The following is a 26,272-nucleotide window of genomic DNA, read 5'->3' as shown; positions in this document are numbered from 1 at the left end:
TCTCCCTCAGTCTTACCAGCACTGTGACCACAATGAGGAGCCTCACTGAGCTGGAACCTCAGCTCTGAAAAGAATGCCGGGGATGGACAAGGATTTACTGTCCCTCTGCGCCGGTCACCATTCCTTGGCCAGCCAACACATCCGGTGAGCCAGACATCCAGGACGAGTTCTCGTTGGCCTCTCTTCCCACCCCACTTACTTCCCACACAGGCAGTGGCTAACATGGAAACAAACACACCGCAGGTGCACCCTTTGCTGGGCTGGAGTTGGGAGAATTTGTCCTTTGGGGCAAAGGCTGAGCGGCCAGACTGAGTGTTGGACACATACTATGAAAAATATGCTTTGTTCTTAAGACTTTGGGTAATAGACTCCCTTAAGGTCAAGCAATGGGGAGGAAGTTACTCCATCATGTCTCCTGCATAGAACCAATGCACAGTTGCCTGATCGCCCACCATTCCCCTACCAAATGCTGCCCAGATTTCCATGAACCCTTCCTCAGCTTCCATGACCATCAAGCATCCTCATGTGGTCTCTAGGTGCCCAAGATCTGGGAACAAGGGGAGGGCCCAGGTTTGGGAGAGGGTCCTTCCCCCTAACCAAGAGCACCTTGACTTCACCTGGATGCAATCCACAAAACACTGCGTGAACTTGGCAGAGAAAATTATTTGTGTTGGATTTTGTTTTTAATTACCAAACAACAAGGCAATTTATCCACATCAGAAGTTCTTTCTGCAGACAATGTCTACAAACCTTCCCTCTCCCAGCTAATAGCACACTAGAACAGATCTTTAGGGCTCTAAGCTATGTCTTATCTAGGCCATTTTATACAGCCTAGTAATTTGGGGGATTGTACAAAGGTGTCCCTGAGTTTGTTTCTATAACAGTCAAGAACATGAGAGTAAAGCCAGCCTGAACAGATCCAGGGAAAAGAAGCTCCACAGAGTGGTTCCAAGATCCTACTTATTACTGAGTAGAAGATTTATAACCCAAGGTGACCATTCACTTTAGGGTTTGAAAAAAATTAATATGTCCAATATTTGGCAAAAGTGACCAATTCAAAGGAGAATGGAGGACCCTGGGAACTAGCCAGGTCCCCGCCTTGGATGGAGGGACAAACCCTGCTGGATGAGATCCTCTGGCGGCACAAAAGTCTTTCTGAAGAGTGAGCAGTTTGATTTTGGATCCACCAAGGCTTTGAGCCCTCTGGGAACCTTGGTCTACCTGGGTCAATGTCCAGAGGCCCTATGTTGTGGAGCCACTGGAGGGTTGGTATTGTGTAGCCAGAGCTCCTGCCGGGTTCACACACAGTCTGACTCGAAGCCCCCTCCTCGCCTCATCATACAGCCATCATTTCTCCTCCAAACGGTTTTCCTCAGTTTGATGTGGTTGTGATTTGAATGAGAAATGCCCCCCATGGGCTCATGCATTTGAATACTTGGTCACCAGGCAGTGGCACTGTTTAGGAAGACGGAGAAATCTTTAGGAGGTGGAACCTGACTGGAGGAAGTGGATCACAAGGGGAATAGCCTGACCCCACTTCCTTTTCATGTTCAGCTTCCTGAGTGTGGATGCATTATGACCAGTCAGCCTGTCACCAAGTCTTCCTGCCTGATGCCATGTCTTCCCTGCCATGAAGGACTGCATCCCTCTGGACCTGTGAGGCACCGCTAACTCTTTCTCCTGTAAGTCGCCTTTGTAAGGGTACTTTATTATCACAACAGGAATGGACCCAAGACCAAGCTTGTGCTGAACTTTTTCCATGACGATAGGAAAAAGTCTCAAAACAGGGAGAGAAGCAGAGATGTTAAAACATGGCTTCTGCACACGAGAAGACAGTGTTTCCAAGAAAAGGTCTGAAATTATAGCACTGAGTAGCCCAGAACTCACTACATAGACCAAGCTGTCCTCAGACTCATGTAGATCCATCTGCCTCTACCTCCCAAGTGCTAGGATTAAAGGTCTACTCCACACTCAGCCCCAGGGAAACTATTTTATGGACCCTTGAGTACAGTATTGTCAGGTGTGGATAGCTTTGATTAGTGGAGATAGCACAGCACTTAGATTTCTGGTCTTAGGCATGAAGGGCATGCTAAACCACAGAATGGGTGTCATGCACGTCCATCACCCTTCTAATCCAAAAGTGTTTCCTCCTTCCTAGAGCAGTCCAGACAAATTGATCTCTGGCAGATTTCAGAAGTGTGGCATTCTCAGTTAACACTTCTGGAATCATCCAAGAGCAGGTGACACACTTCAAGGCCCAAACTAGATCTCTGTCAGTAGTGTCTCTGCAGAGAGACCAGCAAGAGATCAGCATTCCCAACTGGAAGTGCCACCCCTGGGTCCCCAGATGTTGTGCCAGAATTCATGCCTGGGCCTCTGGGACTGTCTCAGAAGAGAGGGTGAAGGGGTTTTCTGTTACATTAGTAACATATTTCAAGTACAGACTACTGGATACCACAGCACACTAAGAGATTTCCAAGTGGCTTCAAGACCGCTCTTGTAATATTTTGGCAAAGAATGTAACTGTTTTTTGCTCTTGTCCTAAAAATCTGTGTGAGGCTAAAGTGAGGAGTTTTGGATTAATGGCGTTAGCGAAGGAGATTTCAAGACAGTCTAGTAAACAATAACTCTTATGCAGATCTATAATAAAAGGGAGCAAGCTGGAGAAAGAGAAATACAAAGTGTACAGTGTGAGGAGAAAAGGAGCACCAGGTAATGTGATGGAGCTGGATCCAGTGCTCAGAGATTTAAAAAAAGGTTCAAGAAAAATTGAATTGTCATGGAATAACAGAGTGGTGACCTCAGGGAAAGACCCCACCAGCTAAGCCACTGAGGACAGGTGGGTTTCAGAGGTGTCCCTACACAGACACTCAGAGGCCATTGCATGAATTGTGAGGGAAAAGCCTGGATTTTGTTGGAGACGCCAAGATGTTGGAGCTATCACAGCTGTAGGATACCTGCTGAGGAGAGCTGTTAACAGGGAATGGAACCAAGAGAGAGAAGTGTGCTGTGGTCAGCAAGGTGGAAGGAGATGAAGCTCTAAAGAGCACCCTGAAAGCAGACATGGAGATGCAGAAGTTTGGGGTTTCCCCTGCTGGTGTTTCAGTCTCGCTTTGGTCTAGTATTTCCTTCGTGTGCGCCATTTCTCCCCTTTGGAATGGTAATATGTCCTGTGCCATTGTAGGTTGGAAGTGTGTGATCTGTGTTTTGATTTTAGAGGGGTTTGCAGTAAGAGATTGCTATGAGTCTCAGAAGAGACTTGGGATTTTTAAACATTGTTGAGACTGTTATATACTATGGGGAATTTTGAAGATGGACTGAATGCATTTTGCATTATGATATGGCTACAAGAATATGGGGGCTAGGGAGCAGAGTGTGGTGGTCTTAATAAAAATGGTCCCCATGGACTCATAGAGGTGGGACCTTGTTGGGAGGAGGTGTGGTCTTGGCAGAAGTGTGTCGCTGAGGGTGGGCGTTGAGTTTTCAAAAGTCCACGTGAGGGCCAGTCACTCTCTTCCTGTTGCCTCCTGACCAGGATGTAGAACTCTCAGCTGCTTCTCTAATGCCGTGTCTATTGCCTTGATGATGATGAACTAAACCTCTGAAACTGAAAGCCAGCCCCCAAATAAATCCTCTCTTTTATAGAGTAGCCTTGGTCGTGGCGTCTCTACAGCAATAGAACACTGACTGAGACACCTCTTACCAGACTGGCAGTAACGAAACTGCAAAGAAAAGACACTCAGAAATTTCACCTCAGTCTGTTTGCTTCAAACGCACGTGCAAACCTCCAAGTTGCCCTGCACGCTGTTTCTAAAGATGCCCGGTTGAAGTGTGTCTCCTGTTGGCTGCCTGGCATTTCCAGTATCCTCAACACTAGCAAAAAAGAGGTCCCAAGCACTAAGCCTGTTTGTCTCTGCAGACACACCAGAGTATCTGCAGGCTTCCCATTCATGACTAAGCAAGTATCGAAATCAAAGCCAATACATCGTGCAGCTGATACTTTATATATATTTCAATTTTAATGAGCAAAATTATTGCCTTTTAATATATTTCTCCCCAAAATAGCCCTGCATATGAACACAGACACCTTGAGTATCTGAGGCTGTCCCTGTTTGAGGTCCATGCTAAATATGGCCTTAACATTAGGTCATTTGTGGAGCCAGCAAAGGGGTGCAGCAGGTAGTAGAATAGACTAAATGTGTGTTCCGTCCCTGGGTCCCCATCACTGTGCAGTCTCAAACTTCCCCTTATCCAGTGAAGGTACTGAGCAGACAGGATGCTAAACCTTCTAGTGCCAGAGTGAGGCCAACTGGAAGAGATCCGTTCTCTCTGTCCAGGTCTCCTGCCCGACGTCTATCCTCAGGGACAAACAGCTAGGCAGTGTGACACAGAGGAAAGCCTGGCAGAGACCTTCCAAAACCGCTCGTGTTCGGAAGGTCGGAACTATTATTTTGCAAAATGTCTGTTTTGCTACTGTGTCACTTCTAAGACTTCTTTTGATTGCCTGAAAGGATACCCCATAATTCTGAACAACTGCCTGGAGGTTAGAGTTCAGGGATGAATTTTGCGTCCAGGGTTCAGTGGTCAGTTAAGTGAGGGGGTCGCTATAGCTCTGTCTGTAAGTTTGCACAAACAGAATCTTCCTGAGAAACTGCTTCTATATATCAGCCAAAGCATATTTCATCTTTCATAATAAGGCAAAGAATCTTTTAGGGGTCTCCAAAGAGTTTGAGATTTCAGGGACATACATGGTTCAATCGAGATTGTTGAAGCCAAATGCCTGCTATTGGAACGGAATACCCGTGATTCAGAGGCAGGGGAGCCAAAGAGGCTATGCTGACCACAGTGGCCTGGGCCGATCCCAGCTCGGCCTCTGTCCCAGCTCTTGATGCAGGTCTGTCTGCATCTCCCACAGCAGATTCCAGCTTCGCCTCGCACTAGCTCCTCCAGCCTTCCCAGGCATGACCAATCTGAAGTCCTCTTCTCATGTCCCGAGAATCCCCTCCAGATGTTGCAGACGGATCCTTTCCAGGTTGTTCTGGGACCCAACACTTCCTGCCTATGACCCAGATTCCTCCACACCAGTCCAGCGAGCCCGTGACCCTGACAGGAACACAGCTATGGAGGACTAGAATGAGGTTTAGGCCCTGGCCCAAGTTCCTGACTCACAACTTGCATTGCCTGTAACTTTCCCACATCATACATCAGGGCTGGGTACTCACTCATCCCATGACCCTGCTGTGTCATTTATCCAGCCATATCTCAATTTTCTTGTCTGTAAGATGGGCATAATGAGGGTACCCATTGGTAGGGTGCAGTTCAGAGTATCCACGGATAGGGTATAGTTAGAAGCATCTACTCCTGGGAGTGCAGTAATATGTACCCTGGCGCTGAGGGTACAGTTAAGAGAGCCCACTGCTATGGGGTACAGTAAGCTGTATTTACTGCTAAGTATGAAGTTTAGCATCCACTGCCTGAGGGTGCTGTGGTGTTTTGAATGAGATGTCACTCCTAATCTTGGGCAATTGAATAACTGATTCCCAGTTGGTGTTGCTGTTTGTGGGGAGAGGGGGCTGAGGAAGTGTGGACTTGCTCAAAGAAGCATGTCACTGGGAGTGGACTCTGAGGTTTCAAAAGCTACTTACCATTCCCAATTCACTTTCTCTGCTTCCTGTTTACACTTTAGCATGTGAGCCCTCAGGTGCTCCAGTCACAAGGTTTGTCTGCTGCTATGCATCGTCACTATGGTTGTGATGGGCTCTTATCCCTCTGAAACTATAAACCCAAATAAGCCTGTCATTCTATGCATGGCTTTGGTCATAGTGTTTTATCACAGCAACAGGAAAGTAACTAATGCAGAAATTGGTAGCAGGCAGGGGGATGCTTCTGTGAAGAACATGAACATATTGACACGGGGAGCAATGTGAACATCTTTGAAGCTTTTCACTAGAAACGCAACTGAAGACGGTAAACTGAGTTTAGTGGGCTGTTGAGGTAGTTCTGATGGTAGTTCTGAAAGTTATATGGTGTGGACTGTGGGGACTTGGCTTACATGGTTTCAGAGAGAACTGGTCTAGAGACCATTCTTATGATATTGTGCATACAATGTGACTGCTTTCTGGCCTTGTCCCAAGAACTTGCCTGAACCTAAATTTAAAAGTAATGGACTAATTTCCTTGGTAGAGGAAATTTCCAGGCAGCCAACTATTGATTCTGTCCCGTGGTTATTGGTAATCACTTCCACGTGGGTCTACAATGCTAAAGAGCAAGCAGGACAAAGAGAAATACAAAATGTACAGTTTGAAGAGAAAGACAACACTGGGGAATTTAATGTTACAGCCAATGCTTGTGTTAAAAGACTGAAAGGTTAGGAGAAGGCTGGTTTCATTGGAACAAAGGAAAGAGATACCCTCAGGACAACACCAAACCCCGCTAAGCTTTCTGACTGTGAAAGGAAAGGCCTAAGGATTTTTCTGCTCATAGAAACAAACAACCAAAATGTTTTTCTCAACATTTTGAGAAATGCTGCTCAAAATGTATTTCAAGAGGGCCAGGGTCCATCCCAAACTAGTTGACAAAGTTGGCAACATGAATGTCATCCACCTGGTGCTGGTTTTTGAGTCATGGAAGATACACAAGTCACAAATGACAAGTCAGGGGTCTTGGATTCCTCCTCTGCAGCCACAGAGAGCCACTGAGATCCTGAAGTATATGTCTGGGAAAACCCTGCACAGAGGCCATGAGAGGCCATTTTGTGAAGCTGTAGAAGTAAAGCCTGGGTTTGCATTGGAGACCCAAAGATGCTGCAAATGCCAGAGCCATGGGACATTCTCTAAGGAAAGGTATACACAGGTAGTGGAATCAGCCTGGGTAACAAATGTCTTCTGCAAGCAGTGAAGCTGGAGGACCAGAGACATCTAAGCCAGTTTATACCAGAAATTAAACTAGAGGATTGGGTGTTCACCTGACCCTTGTAATTAAAAGATTGTCTTGAATTTCAGAAGGAATCTGGGACTTGAAACTGTTAAACAGTGTTGAGATTGAAAGCCTATGGAGATTTGTGGATTGGACTAAATACATTTTGCACTGTGATATGGCCATGAGCCTCTAGGGCCAGGGCTAGAATGTGGTGACTTGAATTAGAATATCCCCCATAGCCTCAGACACTTGAATACTTAGTCTTCATTTGATGATGCTGTTTGGGAAGGCTTAGGGGGTGTGGCCTTGCTTGAGAAAGTATGTTAGTTGGGGTGGGCTTTGAGGTTTCAAAAGCCATGTGCCATTTCCAATTCACTCTCTCTGCTTCCTGCTTATGGTTTAAGATGTGAGCTCTTATGGTTTAAGATGTGTGCCTGCCTGCCACCATACTTCCCTGTCATGATGGTGATGGACTCTTGTCCCTTTAGAACTGTTAGTACAAATAAATCCTTACAGGGAGCCTCTGTCATGGTGCTTCATCAGAGCAATAGAAAAATAGCTACTACAGGTAGAATTAGATGCAGCTGCTACTAGGGGTGCAGCTAAGGGTGCTCATTGCTAGGAATAATGTGAGATTTGAAGATACATATATATGCATGTATATACATATAGCACACACTGCAGAAATGTTAGCCATTGTTGCCCAAACTACACCATTGTCAACTAGTGCCAAGTATTTAATTCCACAAAGTTTTGCTTCTATAGTACACTATTTACAAAGATGAGCAAGCGTTTAGTCATTAAAAATGTGAATAAATATATTAAGAGGCCCAACCAAAGGCCAGCTTTCTATTCTGTTTACCCGCAGAACAGAGGTTTCAGCTACAACAAGCCAAGAGGCCTTCTTGGAGAAAAGGAGGTTGTACAAAGTACAAGGCATATGCTCAGAGCAACAGTGAACCTCAAGGCACTGAACATTGGGAAGAGGGAGCATGGGTAGCCAAGCCCACCAGCGTGGTCCAACCTCGGCTCTGAGAGCTCTCACTGGGACTCAGGTCTAACCTGTAGCAATGAGATACAGGATGTGGACAGGCCAGACTGAAGTCACAAGTGTGGTCTCTGACATCCCTCTTCCTGTGTATAACACAGAGGACTAAAATTCAAGAGCAGGTTCATCACAAAACACATCAAAACCACGACACACACAGAACGCTGGCTTAGGCAACAACATACCTGGAGTCCATGTTACCTCAAGTCCCTGAACCACCCATATGGATCCATGAGGACTTAGGGAACTGGCGCCCAGTGGAGACCTTCATGCACTGAGTCTTCCACTGCCTGATCTGTAACTCAGATCCCTATTTCACTGTATGGGAGCACAACACACAAGAGACTCACAGTGCCCATTTTATGTTAAGGACAGCAGACTGGGGTGGGATGCCACCCTCCCCAGGGAAAGACGGTAAAATGACGATCAAAGAAGACATGAGGGAGGAGGAGGGAAGGAATAAAGCCAGCCCATGGCTATCAGCTAGGAAGACAGACAAGGAAAAAGAGATAGAACCACTAGGAAGTGCCATAGTTTGAAAGAAATGGCTCCCAAAGGGGGTGGCACTAATGGGAGGTGTGGTTTTGTTGGAGGAAGTATGGAAGTGGGCATTGAGGTCTCATATATGTCCAAGGTACTGCCCAGTGACACGGTCCACTTCCTGTTGCCTTCTGATCAAGATGTCGCCAGAACCATATCTGACTGCATGACACCATGCTCCCCGTCATGATGATAATGAACCAAACTGCTTGAACTGTAAATGAGACACCCCAAATTAAATGTTTTTCTTTATAAGAGTTGTCAAGGTCGTGGTGTCTCCTCACAGCAATAGAAACCTAAGACAGGTGGTATGTCTGGGCTTACCCTCGGCGACACCTGCTGAGCCTCTGAACAGAGACCACTCTGCGAAGGAGAGCCAGTCTGGCACAACCATGAGAAGCCATGTGGAACTCCCTGGCATCTGTCACCAACTTGATTGCAGACCTCATGCCATTGGTTCTCTCTCACACGTATGATTAGAACACATTATTCCTCACATTTCCATGACAGCTCCAGGTCATTTTATAACCGCAGCACTGTCCTTTAGCAACCACAAAAGATGAGCTGACTTGAGGGAGCCACACAAAAGTGTTCTTTGTGGGCTGTGCCTGCTAGCCCCTGAGCCACCACTGTGTATGTAGATGTGAGCTAACCTCAGAAGCCACCAGTGTGTATGGAGAGGTGAGCTAGCACCTGAGGCCACCAGTGTGTATGTAGATGTGAGCTAACCTCAGAAGCCACCAGTGTGTATGGAGAGGTGAGCTAGGCCCTGAGGCCACCAGTGTGTATGTAGATGTGAGCTAACCTCAGAAGCCACCAGTGTGTATGGAGAGGTGAGCTAGGCCCTGAGGCCACCAGTGTGGACTAACACAGTACCGAGGGAAGGCCAGCATCAGCTGAGATCAGTGCAGTCTTTAGTATCAGAGCTGTTTTCTCCCAACATCCTTCAGCATGTCAACTGGCCTCCTCCAGTGATGCCACAAGACAGATCTGCAGGGGGCCTGGCAGCCTACCGAGTGTCTCTAGGAGCAAGGAACATCCAAGACAGCTTCTGCCGCTCCTAGCACACTGTACGTCATTCCTGACAAAGAACAACCTGCTTGTGGTGTGAAGCTCGGCTCCATTCACTCTCACAATTTAAGTCAAGCTGCTGCCCCAGCTCTGGATCCCTCAGCTAAAAAATTACCAAATTGTGAGGGGTTTTTTTTTTTTGCTTTTTATAAGTTTAAAAGTTACTGTTTTGGGTTTTGCAATAAATGGAAACTCAGAAACTATTTACAGAGGCAAAGGTTATTTTTTTTTTTGAGGTGATTTGAACATAAAAGGAGAAGACTAGCTAGGTTGTGGCCCTGAGTCCCTGTCACAGCGAACACCCAAGAAAAGAACTACCCCAAGAAGAGGTTTGTTTCAGCTCATGGCTCCAGAGGCATCATTATGTGGCCACCTGGGTGGTGGTGAGGCCAAACATAGCAGCCAACAAGCAAAGAAAGCAATCAAAACGGTCCAGGGACGTGATATACCCTTGAAAGGCATGTTCCATGTTCCAAGTAGCCTTCTTCCTCCAGCCAGCCCTAATACTCTCCTAATGGCCCATTCAGGGGAACGCACCCACTCACCAGGTTAGGGGCCTTGGAATCCAGACACCTCTCAAAAGCTGGTCAGCTGTGACCTTAAGCATGAACCTTCAGGACAGTTTCAGACCCAAAGCCGAACAGACCGACTCTCTTGGCTCGGCTCGTTCACTCACCTGTCTCTTATTCTCTGCCTCAGAGGCTTGCAACCCCTGCCTCTCTCTCTCCAACCAGCCCTGGAGCTTGTGATAACCTCAGAGGTACTTACTGGACTCATCATCACCTAGGCCCAGGGTGGGGGTGGGGCAGAAAGGGACTAAGAGTGTGTGCACACTGGGGAAAGCCTAGGAGAGAAAGAGACAGGGACAGATGGAGCCATGGAGGGGTGGAAGGAGGGAGAAAAAAGGAAATAAAGCAGGGAAGGATGGACTCCCTTCTCCCAGAGCAGCTCCTGGAGTCAAAGCAGCTAGACAACGTGCAGGTATGTTTAACTCATTTCAAAGAAAATAGAAAGAAATGAGGAAAAAGCAGTAGAAACTCCGAATGGTGACACAAATTTAAGTGGGAGTTTTAGTTATATTTAACTTCCTTCCTGTCTTTGGATGAAAGAAATGTAAACGGTTTTTTGAGCCAAATGCCAGTAAATTCTCTGTAAGCGTGTGCTTGAGAGTGTCTCCCCAGAGCCTCTGTGTAGAGTACAGCTAACAAGAAGAATGGCCCCAATAAGCATGTAGAAGCGTGCATGAGGGCGTGTGCACACACACATACACACACGTAGTAAGTACATGTGCTTCAACGGACGTAAAGGTGCTAGCTCACCTTCCCAAAGGACTTCCATAAAGCACACCTGAATTTGCTGAACTGAACTGGAACGAAGTTTGGCAATGCTGGGCACGGAGTGGTGACAGCTACGCTTTCTATTGTAGGTTAAAATCATTAAAATGTCATGCTTTGGAGCTTCATTATGAAGAACACAGATAGAATATTAATTTAGCAAATAAAAATAACTCTTGTCACCACTTTAAAACTAGCAGGGTAATTAAGCCTGCAACAGAAAAAACAAAATAGTAACCCCAGTTCCCAAAATAGGCCCAGACTCCTGTTCCCTCCCCCAACATGACTTGTTTTAAAGCCAACCTTCCACTCCCATCTGATATTTGGGAAGTAACACTGACTTTACCATGAATTCCCAGACTTCTCCATAAAGTTATTAGAAGCATCAGATACAATGTCCCTGCTTTTTAATTTCCTCAGCTGGGATTTTGTGCCTTGAGTTAAATGTCTAAGACTGGAAAGTTGGAGCGGTAGCAGGCTAAGTGGCAGAGCCTTGGGGTAGTTGGAAGCTGGACCCCGCTGGGGTGGGAATTCCAGCCCAGCCTTCAGCCCCTCTGAAAGGCAAAGCTTGCACCCTTGGGCTCCCCCGTGTGGTGAATTCAGGAAACCTTAGCAACACTTTCCGAAGGGTGGAGGGGGCGGTCGGTGCTGCCCAGCAATCGCACCTGGATGTCTCTGGGAGAGACGCCAAGCGCACCGAGAGAGAACTCTCAGCTCCACCTGGATTATGTCTATGAATAGAAAGATCTGTCTTTGGCAACTCTGCCCCAAAGATAAACCTTTTAGGAGCGAAGCGCTGATTGGCGTAGCACCTATCGGTGTATCCGCTTAAGAAATCAGGCCATAGCTGTTGCTCACTTTCCTTGCCCTTAGGGGATTTCAACACTCGACGCTCCCACGAAGCCAGGACGTGTATTTATAGTCACCTAGTAAGGAGATGGTGGTGATGGAAAGTGAGATGCTATCTGGAATTGCTCAGAAAGCTGAGAGAACAGTAGAGTGGAAAAAACAGTCTGTTATTAGCACAGGCATCTCGCGAGACCCCGTGTACGCGAGACCCCGTACTATTACTCAGAAGGGCCAAGGCTGTGAGTTAAGTGTCCAGGGAGGAAACTGTCCACGTTTGACGAGGGCTGGAATCACAGTTCACAGCTGTGAACATCCTTAGCCAACCACGCAGCCTCGACTACAGTGTGAGTCCCCTACCTAGCAGCTCAGTGCAACTTAGGGATCCAATTTAGCATTTTATCAATGACCATTGTTAATGGTTAAATCATGGGAGAGCTGGAGACTATGATGCTCCTGAGACTTTTTCCAGGCAGAGTGAGAGCTGAGCCTCAGCTGGGGGCAAGCATCTGTTAAGCTCACCCCAGGGGCTAAGGAAGCCCCTTTACACGAAGAAACAGGAGCGCACCACATTCGCGTCATCTGAAGGATATTTCCGACCCAAAGTTAGTCATCCAAGGGAAAATACCAATGAACAGCAATGATAAATTCCCAGCAAATTTGACCAACAAAAACACAGCTAAGGGTGACTGGTTACAGTCTCAGAACGTCACGAGGAATATTATCCAGACCCCAACATCTGCCATAGTTCAAGACTGTGTTTATGTTCATGAATTCTGACACTTGTCACGTTTTAGATGTCCAGTAACCCCTCTGTGGGAATCAGTGAGGGGAACCAGTGAGGATCACTGCCCCACACACAGCACTGAGAACTCCAGTGTCCGCTCCTCATGTTACCCACACAAACCCAGCAAGCACTGTCAACAGACACTAGGCCCAAGAAGACAGGCTTAGGGACAGGAAGGTGCCCCCCAGAGAGCCCTGTCATCTTCTTTCAATGCTAGAATGAACAAACCGTTCTCAGAGAAAAAGATACAATGTGGATTGTTGTTGATTGATGAGCAGGCAAAGGTTTCAAATGAAAGAGTCCATCCCCACTGGACTCAAAGTTCCTGAAACACTCCTGCAGCCAACTCCAGACGGGTTGTCCTGGAAGGGCGCCGTGCCATGTGTCTAACCCCAAGAAAGAGGAAGCAGCAGAGTTCGGGGTTTCACCCTCTGCTTCAGTGTGTATCACGTCCTGTGCTTCATTCACTCCAGAGGCAGCAGGGCTGGCCAAGACTGTCCAGGAAAATGCCCGGGATCATCCATACATCTGCTTCAATAGTGGGATCCGCTTTTCATTAGAAGGTGAAGTGATGGTGTGTACTCTAAAACGCACTGTTCCTCCAGAGGCAGGACGGACAGGGCAGGGCCACTGTTCCAACCTGAACAAGAGGAATACTCTCTGCCTATTCATTTCCCTATGAAGAATGCAGTGGGTACCTGATAACAGACTTGATGCTTGGTTGGACTCTTCTTTGACACAGAAATATGATGGAAAAGCACAACATGCGGTTCACACTCTCCCAAAGCTCAGGAAACCGCACAGATAGGTCCAGGGAGCAGCTTCCACACACAGGAAGTGTCATTGCCTGGAACCCCAGCCCATAAAGAGATGAAAAACTCAAAAATACTTCTCTTCTTCCCCCTCCCGCATCGTGCCAACACCAGAAAGTAAAATAACATGAAGTTCTCTTCCCAAAAGCCAACTCGTGTGTGTGTGTGTGTATGTGTGTGTGTGTGTGTGTGTGTATGTGTGTATGCTCACACAGGGATACACATGTATGTGTGTATGTTTGTTTATGCAGGTGCTCATGTGTAGGGGGTGAATATGCATGTTTGTATGTATATAGGTCAAAGGACAACCTTCGATGTCATTCATCGGGTGACAGTCATCCAGCTTTGTATACTTGAGACCTGTCTCACATTGGCCTGGAGCTCACCAAGGGGGCCAGGTAGACAGGCGACAAGTGGCATGCATCAGACTGTCTCTGCTCTCCAGCATGGCATGCATCAGACCACTGGTTCTCCAGCATGGCATGCATCAGACCATCTCTGCCTCTCCAGCATGGCATGCATCAGACCGTCTCTGCCTCTTCAGGATGGCATGCATCAGACCACTGGCTCTCCAGGACAGCATGCATCAGACCATCTCTGCTCTCCAGCATGGCATGCATCAGACTGTCTCTGCTCTCCAGCATGGCATGCATCGGACAGTCTCTGCCTCTCCAGCACGGTATGCATCAGACCGTCTCTGCCTCTCCAGCACTGGGATTCTAAGTGCATGCTGCCACACACAGCTTTTTAAAAACATGAATTCGTATGCTTGCAAGGCAAACACTTTACCGAATGAGCCATCTCTTCAGTACTTAAAAGACAAAGTGTAAAATGTTTAACTATACTTAGGAAAAACTTAACTATACAGGCCCATACCCTCTGCTGAATGAACTAATCAATAATCAAAACTAAGCTGCACAGTAAATTATTTTTTGTTAATTTCTTCTAGAATTATTTTCTAAAATAAGAGCACAGATATTATTTCCTTCATTATTGTAATTTATGTTATTTATGATTTGTTTGTTTGGCAAGACAGGGCTTCTCTGTGTAGCCCTAGCTGTCCTGGAACTCACTCTGTAAACCATACTGGCCTTGAACTCGGTGATCTGCCTGCCTCTGCCTCCTGAGTGCTGAGATTAAAGGCGCGCGCCACCCACTGCCCAAATTGTGAAATCTCTATTTCATATCAAAACGGTTATCAGTAGAGATGACTACATCTTCTTAAGTCTGTTTACATTTACCTGATCTCTAAGGAAAGATGCTGCAGTGACAGTGAGAACCTAGCTGTGAGATATGTCCACGCCGAGGTCTCTCCATATTCCAGATGGATATGTCGCTCTTGCATCTGGCACAGAAAGCCAAGGGTTTGTGTGTGGACAAAACCCACGTGAAGGGAAAGGAGTCTACATGGAATCCCCAGAGACCAAGACAGAATCCAGAAAGCAGAGGCAATCCCAGACTGCATGTGACCAAAGAGAAAAGAAAGGGTTGGCATGAAATCTTAAACGTTGGGGCTGGGATTTTACTTATGCAGTATGTCTGTAACAGTGGATCAAACCAGAGCACAATAAAGTAATGAAGTTGGAAAAGACTCAGATTTGTCAACTGAACACAGAGACACTTCCCACCTTGCTGCCCTGAAGCTTAAAGGTACCCTAGAAGTGACAATCACCTAGCTACTACCCCCAAAACACGCTTCCATTATTGCTCAGAGTGCTGCCAACACATCTGCTAGTTTCCTGAGCTCCTGGTGAAAGCATAAACTCCAGCAGGTGTGCGCACACCTGTATGGCCAGAGAGGCGTGGCCACCGTAGTCCTCCTGGGGGCGCCAGAAGGGCTTCAAGTCCAGCTCAGAGAGAGCACTCTGGAGTATGGGATAACTTCCTTGCTGCTGCGGAATCCAGCCCTTACTGTCATCAACCGACAACTGGTTCTTTTGCACAGATGCTGGGATCTCAGTCTGGAGATACATGCTTTCTTTCCTGGCCATCTGTGGTGGCAGACCATCTGACAAGGGCAAGCAATGTCCTGGGCCATCAGGCAATCTAAGAAGCAAATCAACCCTGGAGTATACCCATCTGGGGTTCCAAGTGGGTGCTTTGTTACATTGCCTTTGTTACTGAATCTAAAAGATAAAGCACCAAATCTGGAGGGGAAACTTACATGCACCAGTTGTATTTGGTTTTGGTTGTTGCCAACAAGCTTATGGTCTTATTTCTTTAAAAGTGACTGTAGTCCCTAACTGCAGGACAGACACGGAATGAGCCTAGAAGAGAAGCACTCACTAGAATCTTCTGGCTCTCCTCCATTGGTCCACTGAGTCCTCATGGTTATTAGAGGTCACTTCTAACAACGACAACAGGACTCTTCCCTACCAGTGACAGGTTCTGGGGATAAAAAGATCTTGGTGTCCCATCCTGTCGAGAAACTCCCAGACCCACAGACCCCAGTGCAGGAACACAAGGCTGAGAGTGTGAAGGACAGAAACTGACTGAGAACTCCCTTCTGGGACTTCAGGGAGGGCCAGGAGGAAAAGAAACAGAATCACTACAGGTTGATGAGAAGGGAGTCAAAAGGCATCAAACGTAACTGTTACAGGAATAGAAGGGGGGGGATTGCATAGTGTACACTGTACCAGTTTTACTGTAAGCCATTGTTTTTCATCAAAGTGAAGCCGTCCTGTGACCTTCTTGGTGTTGAAAACCTGGCTAATTTGATTAGATATTTTAGTATATAATTCCCATTTGTAATTCCTTTTTAATTCTAAGATATAAATGTGAGTTGACATCTTACTCCAAGCTGTTTATTTGTGTTGAATTACAACCTTTGCTTTTTGGTTTTCAGCCTGGAACTATAAACCACAGAAGAATGTACCCATGGTTCTCACTTGAAGTAATTTGGTTTCAGATCGTGTGAAATTAGAATTCAGTGAAACAGTAACTCATATTCTGAACGTGTCATGTGGGTTACAATCTAATATTTGATATATGTATGGATATTCAATGTCTAAAGACACACGATTAGCGGCAGAACTCCGCCCCCTACCTGACCACACACAGAGCCGTCCATTCCATCTTTTGCAAATAAATTCATCCACAACCAAAAGTTATCCCTTCAGTTTTCTTCTCTAGCTTCAAAGTACTAATGGAATTTCCTCGTTGTAAGTTTGTGCTTGTATATATGGAATCATGTGTCTTTTAATGTAATTTTTAACCCATAAACATCTCCTTTCACCTCTAACCCCACAAACCACAGTCAGTCTTAATGGCCTCCGTATCATACAGTCCTGGCTGGTCACACAGGTACAAGATTTCTTAACCCCTGAGACATGTAGCCCACATGCACCCAGGCTACCATGTATCCTATCCACGTATCCTACCATGTATTGTACTATGTATCCTATCAAGCTTGAAGTTATTTACAACCTGAACTTCAAATCAAAAGCAAATGTTTGGGTTTAGATGTCATGTAAATGAGTTCCTGGTAGGAAACATTGTCTCTAGGTCCTCCTTCACAACCTTTCAGTCTGTCTCATGTCTTTCTTGGAGAGCATCGGACACAGTCAAAGTGTGTGGCCAGGTGAGGAAAGAAAGGTGATGACTTTGCTGATGACCCAGACTGAGGGATGAAGTGTCACAGAACGGTCCACACACACCACGCCACCATCACTCCAGTGCAGAAGGGAACAGTACCATCACGAGAAGATCCTGAACTGATCAACAATCATACTCTCCTGAATCCACACATGCAATGTTGTCTTCCAAGTCTTCTTCCCCCCAAAGATCCAAGCTGAAGAACACAGAGCGCCCAGCAGAACACCTGCTGCTTACTGGAAAGAGCGCCAGTGTCTGTGCACAACGAGGCCATGCGAAGAGGGGGATAATTCACGGGCTGGCCCTGTGCATGTACACTTCCTCTCCAAGAGGTGAATCAGTTTACCTGCTTCTAGAGGAAGCAGACAGGACACAAGGAGGCAGAGAACGAAGACTTCCCATCTGCCTGGACAGCCCACAGAATTCATCTCAACTAAGCTAGGCAAGAGGTCTACTCCAATAGCACCAATATCCAGACAGTCCTTAATGGCACCACCGTATGTGAACTGGTGGCTGTGGTTTCTGAAACTCTCTCCCATGAACCAACAGTGCAATTAGGATTGGAGACTGTGCATGTCCCAGGTGTACCAAATGCTAACTCTCAGGACATGTTAGCTAGGTAAGATTCATTCCCACTCTACAGGTAAGACAACAGAAGACCAAAGAAGTTCAGTCCCTTGCATAAGATCAGGCACCCAGCAAGAAAATACTTGGTTCTCACACATCCCCATGAACTGTGAGTCCCACACACCCTTGTAGGCTGTGCGTGCCACACGCTGTCACGGTCTGTGAGTCCCGTGCACTCCTGTGGGCTGAGAGTTCCGGGTACTCCGCGAACTGAGTCCCAAGCAACCCTACAGACTAACACAATGCTTCTACCATTTACTAGAGGTAGAATTTAATCCTTGTGCTGAGGAGGTCATTCTTTAGGTTAGGCTTCAGAAACCCAAAGATTTCTCCAGCAAACAGAAGGTAGCTAGAAAAGAGATGGGCACCACAGGAAAATCCAGAACAGCTAACACTTCCCAGGGGCTGACCACTCAAATCTCAACTTTCTATTGCAACCACAGCCTTAATTTGCTAGATTTGGGGGGAGGGGAGAGGGGAGAAGAATTATGACAACAGTTTATAGCTTTAGATATTTCTCCTGGATGCAAAAGAAACAGCATTTCACGTGTTTAATGTGATTTTAAGACAAAGAGTTCTTGGAGAGCACAGTAATGGGGCATTTCCTGCATGGTGTAAGACCCACTCCCAGCTCCAGTAAAGGGACCCCAAAAGCTGGTGGCACCTATGGAGCCCAGGTAACCCTTGCTACAGTATAAGGAGACAAATGGTGAGGGGTTGAAAGCAGGAAATTTCCAGAAGGGGCAAGACAACAGGACAAGAAAATGTGCTTGGTTTCAAACTATCCTCGTTACCAATCTAATGCGTGCATGCACGTGTGTGTGTGTGTGTGTGTGTGAGAGAGAGAGAGAGAGAGAGAGAGAGAGAGAGAGAGAGAGAGAGAGAGAGAGAGAACGCACCGAGGAAGAAATGTCTATATGGTTCTTTTAGAAAAATGAGTAGTAACTGCAGGCAGCTGCTGCTTGGAGCTCACAAAAATGGTGCTAAGATCTCCCTTTCAAGAATTGGTCTGTTTTCACAGGGACTTTGATTTACTTGGAGTGTTTGCATGCGCTCTGTATATACATGTTCATCTATCCAAACATCACACAGCCATACATGAATGTATACATGCAGTCCTTCGGGCTTCTTTCAGGGTAGGGAAAGATTGAGTGGGTGAAAACTCCCTCCTGCTTCTAGCTATGGCTCTAATCTATCAGTCAGTCAGGAGACACAAGGCAGGGCCCTAGGACTGCTCCAGAAGAATTTTAGGTATGAACAATGAACTCACTCAATCTTCCCTCTTCAAGCTGCTGAAAAACAGAGAGAGAGAGAGAGAGAGAGAGAGAGAGAGAGAGAGAGAGAGAGAGAGAGAGAGAGAGAAAAGAGCAACAAGCTGGCCAGCTTGCTTTTGCAAAGAGCTCATAGGCAAGCCCTGGTTTTCCATAGGATAAGCACACTCCCCAGGGCACTGGCCACTGCAACACTCCTCTCCACAGGGGCCTCCTCACCACCTTAGTGTTTTCTCAAGCACTTGTTCAAAAATACATTTAAGTGGAATGCTTTCGTTTCGGCAGATTGCATTAATTATGGACTCGCTAGGGCGCGCACGGGCCACACAAGGGCTGCCCGCTGGGATCTGCAGACACCGGCCTGGCAGAGTGGCTGCGGTTGTGTTGGCCTGAGGTGGACGGGCTCAGCCCCCATCCGCAGCTCTGGCACCTCACCTCTCGCCTTGGCGTAACCAGTACTGCTACTAAGAGAGACAAACTTAGAGTGGTCAACCGCAGTGCCACACGCGCTCGGGAGCACGCCCTGGCGCGCACAGCATCCTGCCACTGAGAAGAGGACCCAATAGACCAGGGACAGTCCTCTGTGCCTCCTGTGGCGCAGATCGTTCCTCCTCTATGAGTTCTTCAACAAAAGAAAGATGGTCTTTAATTCAATGTCATATCTGCTCCTTCTCGGCTCAATTAAGTGTCTAAGCGACATTCCGCCTCAAGTGGAGCCCATGGGCTGCAGCCTCTTTCCCCAGCAAAAAGGGGAACAGTGGGTCCTCGTGGCGCCCAAGCTGAAAACGGCCCGCTTCCTAACCACAAGATGGGTCAGCATTGGCAAGGTGGGTGCCCAATTACTGTGAGTTCGTCCTGAGACGGTTGCAGTACTTTGGTGGTCCAGATACTAGTCCCTGTACTCGTCCATTCCCACCGGGGGGGGAGGGCGGCTCCGGACATCCCCGCGTGCCAACTCCCTTCTTTCCTGTACTGATAGGACCAGCAGCCATTCACATGAGAGTAGCTATAGACCCTAAACACCCATGCCATGGGGCTCTGCCAAACCCACCTGCTGGAGCTCACCCGACCACCTGCTTCTAGAGCCTTGTCCCACAGGAGAGTATGGGTTCTGATAGAGTGGGGAAGGCAGAGGTGCAGCTCGGGACTTACCGTGAGCGCCGAGAACTTCTGCGCCGGCACAGGCGGCAACAGCGCTGCGAGCAGCGGCAGCCAGTACAGCTGCGGCGGCAGCATGGTGACGCTAAAGAGGACCAAGCGAGGCAGGCGCTCCACGCGCTGCGCCCTGGCACGCGGCGGAGATCTGGTGTAGAGCGCGAGAGCGGGAGGGCGAGCTAGAGCTGCTCCGCGGTCCTGTGGCCGCTGGTGGAGACCGCACGGCCTCTCCAGAAGCGCTCAGGCCGGCGCTCCTCGAACTCTGCGGCTGCCCCTGGTGCTGTCAAATAGCCCTAGCTTCCCGGATCCACCCCTCCCGCCCTCTCCGCCCTCCCGCCCGCAGATCTCCTCCCTCGGCCCCACCTCCCTCGGCCACCGCGCCCGCGCAGGGGCCGCCCGGCGCTCAGGGCTGCGAAGGAGAAGGCGAGGGCTACTAGGGCCCGGCAAACGCGCGTTGGTGTTGCTTGCACACCTCCTTCAAGTGAACGCAAGAGCACACCATACAGGCGTGCACACGCACACAGGCTCCCAAAGATGCACTGCGCCCCGCCCTCCTGCCTTGAGGCGCCTTCTATCCTCGCCTAGGCGGATCCCCACTGCGCCTTGACTCTCCAGAGGCTTTTGCTGCATTCTGAGATTCTGATTGGTCATTGGCTCTGTAGTAAGGCCTCTGAGGGCACCGCGAAGTTCGGCAATTTTCCTCAGGTTAACCCTAGGGATGAGAGGGGTTTGGGGTTTGGACACAGATCTGTGAGACTTACGACTTCCTTCACTTGGACGCACACACTGATGTAGCCACTTTAAACAGTTTGGACAAGCATTTCAGGTGTTCTGCAACAAACCTGGTTGAGCAGTCTGTTGACTGTGATGGAAACGAAGAGGATTTTGCTCACCAGGTTCTGCGAAAGGACAGAATTGCCGAAATAGTTTAACCTTGACTGGTGGCTTCACAGGAAAAGGCCCTAATTCTACCTCACACAGAAAGCCAGCAGGGAAGACTTTTGAGAACGAAGAATCAATTGACTTGTCAGGGGCTCTCTGTAGGGAGCAAAACAGCAATCTGGCCTCTGACTTTTCTCTCCTCCTCTGTTCTGGAGATCCATGTGAGCTCTAAGACTAACCAAAAAGCAGCTCCCCTGCCTGGAGTGTGCCGGGGTCCTCTGGAGAGGAACAGCATCAGGACTATGGGCGGATGGCATTGTAGAATCCTCCAGACAAAACTGTCCCGGCTGCATCAGAGTGTCTGTTCCTCCTTTCAAGAGGCCGTCGGGGTGGGCCTGTGGCCTGTTGACGTTGTCTCAATGGGAAGAGAGTGTTGTCATTAGACCCTCACCTGAGATTCCAATTGCCCAACCCTAGTCATTTCAGCAATTCTCCCTAAAAGCACTTGGCCTTGTGGTCTCAGGAGGTGCACATGGATTGGGGAAAATTAATTGAGAGGGACTCCATAGATGTGAGTATAGGGAAGTCATCATCCAAGTTCTACAAAGACTTTCCAATATGGCTGCTTTGAGGTCAATCCCGTTCCTGCCAGTAACCCCTCACCCATGTCATGTAGGTAAGTCCAAAAAACTCAAATTTCTCCAAGATGAACTTTGGTGAAACCATAGCTTGGTTTGCTGTTGGGCTCTCATGGAGAGGTGTAGGCCTTGTTTATGTCTCCACAGAGAAGGAATTCTCACAGCACATGGGGAAGGTGACTCTCCAAGAGACAGCTGCGGGCAGACGTCTTCAAACACCAATCTATCAAGTATTCTACACCCTTTCTACATGGAGAACATGGGGGAATATGGAACCAAAATTCTTCAGAGTCAGACTCAGTCCAGGGAGAGGCACAACTGAGCAAGCAAAAGACAGAAACATTGAAGTAAAAATGAAGCAGACACTGTACACTTTGAACTTCTACAGCTGTCTGAAGAAAGTGTACCTTCAAGAAGCAACTGATTCAAAACATTTTCCTTTTGCCTTTAATTCCAAGGGCACACATTATGCGCTGAAATGTCTGCTCTCTTCTTAGGATTCAGAGTCTGAAATACCTCTTCGTCCACCCTCTTCCACTGTGAGTGCCCAGCAAGTAACAGGTTTCATTTGCTCCCATTTTACAGATGAGAAACAAGAAAAATGACCACAGGTCCTAGCCAGCCCCAAAATCAGAGGCCGAGTCCAGATGTCCTAACTTGGAAGTCTCGCAAGCCTACTCATGTCCCCTGGAGATGCCGATGGCAGAAGAAAACTCCTTGGCTCTCACTGCCTTGAATCCTCGAATCTCAACACATCTTTCATGTGTCCTCCGGGATTCCAGGAAGATCAGTGTGAAAACACCCTTTTCCAAGACACTGACAGATGAGGCGGGTTGGAGCCTTCTGAGACCCTCTAACATTTGGAGGCACTCAAATGGACCGAGGGCCAAGTTCTGTTTTCTCAGAGATGCTAGAGTGAATTTGGAGAGGTAACCAGTTCCCATTGTGTGGGGAAAAAATAGAACATTTATTAAAACCACTAAGAAATGATTATGTGTGTCAGCCACTTCCTTCAAAGTTAAGACAGAAAGTAGCCAGCTCACACTTCTGAGACACCCCTACAGGAATGAAAAATATCCCCTTCTCCTGGAAAATGGGCTTTTGCTTTTAGGCAACAAGTGTGGCAGACTCACTTTTGGATGTGACCCGTGGACCCCGAATTTACATTCTGCTGTTAGTGAAAGCTACAGTGAAGATCGGCAAAGAGAAAATTGCCCTAGGAGCGTCTTACACCCACCTCTCTCTCCACAGAGAGAGACTCTTGTCGGCCATTAGCCCTGCAACTGTATTGCTGTCTTTCTCACTATGTTACACTGGAAAGTCATTTTACTTTTGTGGAAGAGATTATTCTCCATAACGATCATGTCTGGCTTAGTTGTGTTTAGCCAGGGTGGGGACAGGGGTTATACAAAACACAAGTGGAGTTGAGAGTTCTTTTCTTGTTTGCTGACTCCCACGGTTTACCTCAGCTGTCCTTTGGAGGCTGAGCTGGAGCTAGCAGCTGGCCTCTGTGCCTATGATGCGTGTCGTGGTCACCCACCAGCCACTTCTTTCCGTAACGTTTTCTTCAGGTTTCTACTTAGTACTAAGGGAGGCCTCTTCCCGGATCCCCTGGGTTCCCTCGGGTTTACACTGTGTAAGTGCCAGGGTTTTGGAAGTCTCCATCCTCCTCTTGGACTGTCCTCACCTCCCTACCATGTCCTGTAACACTGTCGCCCTTGATCCCTGTGATATTGTGGAAATTGATCTCAGGGATCTTAGACTCATGAATAGAAGAACTTAAGAATGACTCCTCAAACAGAAGCTTGAAGACAAGTTTAGTGGAGTTTGAAGGGAAGACACACCCCCGGGCAGGCGAGCTGTGAATCCTAGCAGTATGCAGAAGAAGAGAATGAAGGGAAGAAGGGCAAATTCACTCTTTGAGCCAGCACGGAGGGCAAACACAGAAGACAAGCAGTTACAAGGCAGTGAGCGGGTCTTTAAAGAAAGAGAAGGAAACCCAAAGTGTTAGGGAAGTGTGCATAGAACACACATAGAAAGTGTGAAAAGGAAAAGTCATGCTTTCCGGAGTAATTCAGTAAAATGGGCAGATTTCTGAAGCTACCTTGCTACTGCTCTGTAAACTGCTTCACTAGGAGCCGGGATTCTGTGAAGAATGAATACAGTGCCTTCCTACGGGCAGCGTCTATTCTCTTGACCAGGAGGTTTCCCTTGATAGGTCTTCATTGCTGGTCTAACACATGGGTAGCCTGAGGTCCCACATCCATTCCTAGGCTTTCCACCAGGTTCTTCCACTCCAGAGCCTACTCGTTAGCGTGAGAGAGTAGACCTTGACAGAGATGATCGTGTTTCGATGCTTCTGGGAAGAGAATCCTGGTGGGGAGAGCTGTCATTGCAGGACACAGTGGACACTATTGCCATGCTGAGGGGTCAGTACTGCATCCTGGGGAGAGACGGTGTAGCTGGGCACCTACTCCTGGCTGGAGTTAGGGCCACTGCTGTAGTTTTGTGTATCAGAGTTTGGATGGGTCCTTTTGTTCAAACATGTAAACAAGCATTCTTGTCCTTCACATGACATAGTTCATGTCAGCACTTCCCATCACTTTTATGGAAACAGCTCATGTTTAATTGGAATGTGCTGGCCGTCCCATGCACACCAGCTGAGGCATTCCCACAAGATCTCTGAGAGTAGCCGTCTCCTGTCAACGATGATCATGAACCCAGGAGGTCACGGGGCATGCAACACGGAAGCAGGCACACACTTGACTTCTCCTCAATAGGGTCTTCTTCTCAGAGTCTCTGGCTTTTGAAGGGCTTAGGAAAGGCTCAGGCTACAATGCAGCCTGGTCTTGAGATGCTTAATCCTTAAGATCCAAAGTCAAGTCCTCTGAGGGATGATGGAAACTATAGGCACTTCGCCCAGGAGAGCGTGTGGGCATGCGTACATGAACACATGCTCGCTGACTCATTCTGCACATTGTTCGAGGTCTTACCTCAAAACAAACAAAAGCACATTGTGGTTGTTTCTGGATTATTGACGATTCTTCAATCCCAGGACAGTGTTTCACAACTTAAGGCTAGTGTTTCCAAAGAACGCTTGGCCTCACAAAGCCACAGGCAGAATCGTCACCTTCCTGGAGACATCCATCCTTGCAGCCCTGCTGACAGATGCCAGGGCCTGCAGAAAGGGCACAGTCCTGGGAAGGTGGATGAGCAACTCGTTCGACTTAAATAATGGGTCTTACTGAATGCTCAGAACACCCTATGAGGATTACTGGCAATACTCAAGCTCCATGAACTTCTGAAACAGGCTTTGTCAGGGTGTGACTCTTGTACAATGTACCAACTTCAGAGCTAGGAAAATCCTCCAAGACCATGTGTGTCTCCATTCACAGAAGCAGGGTAGGAGCTGAGTGAGGTCAGCCTCCTCCAAACTTACATGGCCTGGACCACCTCAGGACTGGCTCTTCTTGTTATCCCGGCCTAGACAGTCTTAGGATCATCCCTTCTCATCAGCCCATCCTTCAGTCGACCCTACCCCACCTACCTCAGGATCAGTCTTCCTTGTCAGGCTAGCTTAAACCACCTCAGCAGAGAAGGATCAGCCGTCCCTGTGAACTGGCCTAGCCTACCTCAGGATTGGCCTTCCTTGTCAGCCAACCCTAGACCACCATCTCAGGACCAGTCCTCCCTGTCAACGCAACCCAGAGGGTCCCTCCTTCCTTTCTTCATGGGAGACATACCTTCAGAAGAGGGGTAAAAAGAAGTTTTAAAATGGAGAGAGAAATATGGCTTGCCAGGAGTCCTCTAGGGCAGTGTGGACCACACAGAGTTTATATGGACAGAAAATGGTGTAAGAAGATACTCTGTTAAAAAGAAACTCTCCATTAACATCCAGGGATTCCTGCCTCCTCTCAGCAGTCCCTAATTCAGCTGCATGGGACAGAATTCCACACACCCTCTAAGCCTTAATTCCTCCCTCTTCTCTGCGCATTAAGATATGTCGCACAAAGAGAAAATTCTCTTCTATATTTCAGACAAACAGCTTCATGCCAAAGCTGCCTGGCAGTGGAAAGGAAGCCCATGCTGTGAGACGTCCCCACCCCCGCTGCTGTGTGTCCCCTAGACACCATATTTCTTCTGCAGCTGTACTTCCTCAGCTGGCTCTGGTTTGTGTTCAGAGCCAAGCATCCTCTCGCTGCCTCCAGCCCAGGAAGCCAAAGAAACCTGTTTGGTCCTGGCTGGTTTTACCTCCAGCTTGTGTAGTATCTTTTGTCCTTAGAAAACCACACCTAAAAGAGATTCAGTTGTGTGACCTGAAGTTCTGCATGCCCAGAGGAAACCACACTTCTTCTTTCATTCCTGTAAGGTAGTTCAGTTTTAGCACTGAGAGAGAAGTGTACAGCTTGGGCAGGGAAGACAGAAAGATAGTCTTCTACACCTTACAAAGCTGGCCCTCTGTAGCACCAAACAGCCGCTCTGTGTCCCAGGCTCACACACCATGTGGCGGGGGGAGTAGTTCAGACCCAAGCACAGCAGCACTGGGGCAGTGGCACAGTGCTGATCTGCTACCTCTGGCTCCACCCTCCCCAGTAAGTTCCTTGTTAGTTCAAACCCTTGGAACCAGCCTCCTCCAGAGCCTGAGTTACTCATCCTTTCACATCTGCCCACACCTTTTAGTGCTTTCCTAACACCAGCACCCATGCTGACCCTGGTCACTGCAGCATCTCCATCAGAACAGATCGTGCA

At 47.9% G+C, this 26,272-nt stretch overlaps 1 protein-coding gene across 2 annotated transcripts in view; it reads right to left on the bottom strand.

Moving 5' to 3' along the window:
* The window catches only part of Smoc2 (SPARC related modular calcium binding 2), a 132,185-nt gene extending 111,905 nt beyond the window's left edge, over nucleotides 1-20,280 (bottom strand). The window contains exon 1 of one of the 2 annotated variants that reach the window (XM_087896091.1): nucleotides 20,001-20,280. In XM_087896091.1, coding sequence (XP_087752217.1) covers nucleotides 20,001-20,084 — 84 coding nt within the window. In that variant the 5' untranslated portion in view covers nucleotides 20,085-20,280. The remainder of the gene's footprint in view (nucleotides 1-20,000) is intronic. The other variant, XM_087896092.1, reaches the window with a different exon arrangement.
* Between the last annotated feature and the right edge of the window lie 5,992 nt (nucleotides 20,281-26,272).

This window comes from Myodes glareolus, chromosome 1 (genome assembly GCF_982192425.1).
Source record: "Myodes glareolus chromosome 1, mMyoGla1.1, whole genome shotgun sequence".
In the NCBI taxonomy this organism is placed as follows: Eukaryota; Metazoa; Chordata; class Mammalia; order Rodentia; family Cricetidae; genus Myodes; species Myodes glareolus.
The sequence above is the reverse complement of the archived record's forward strand: the minus strand, read 5'-3'. Positions and strand labels throughout refer to the sequence as shown.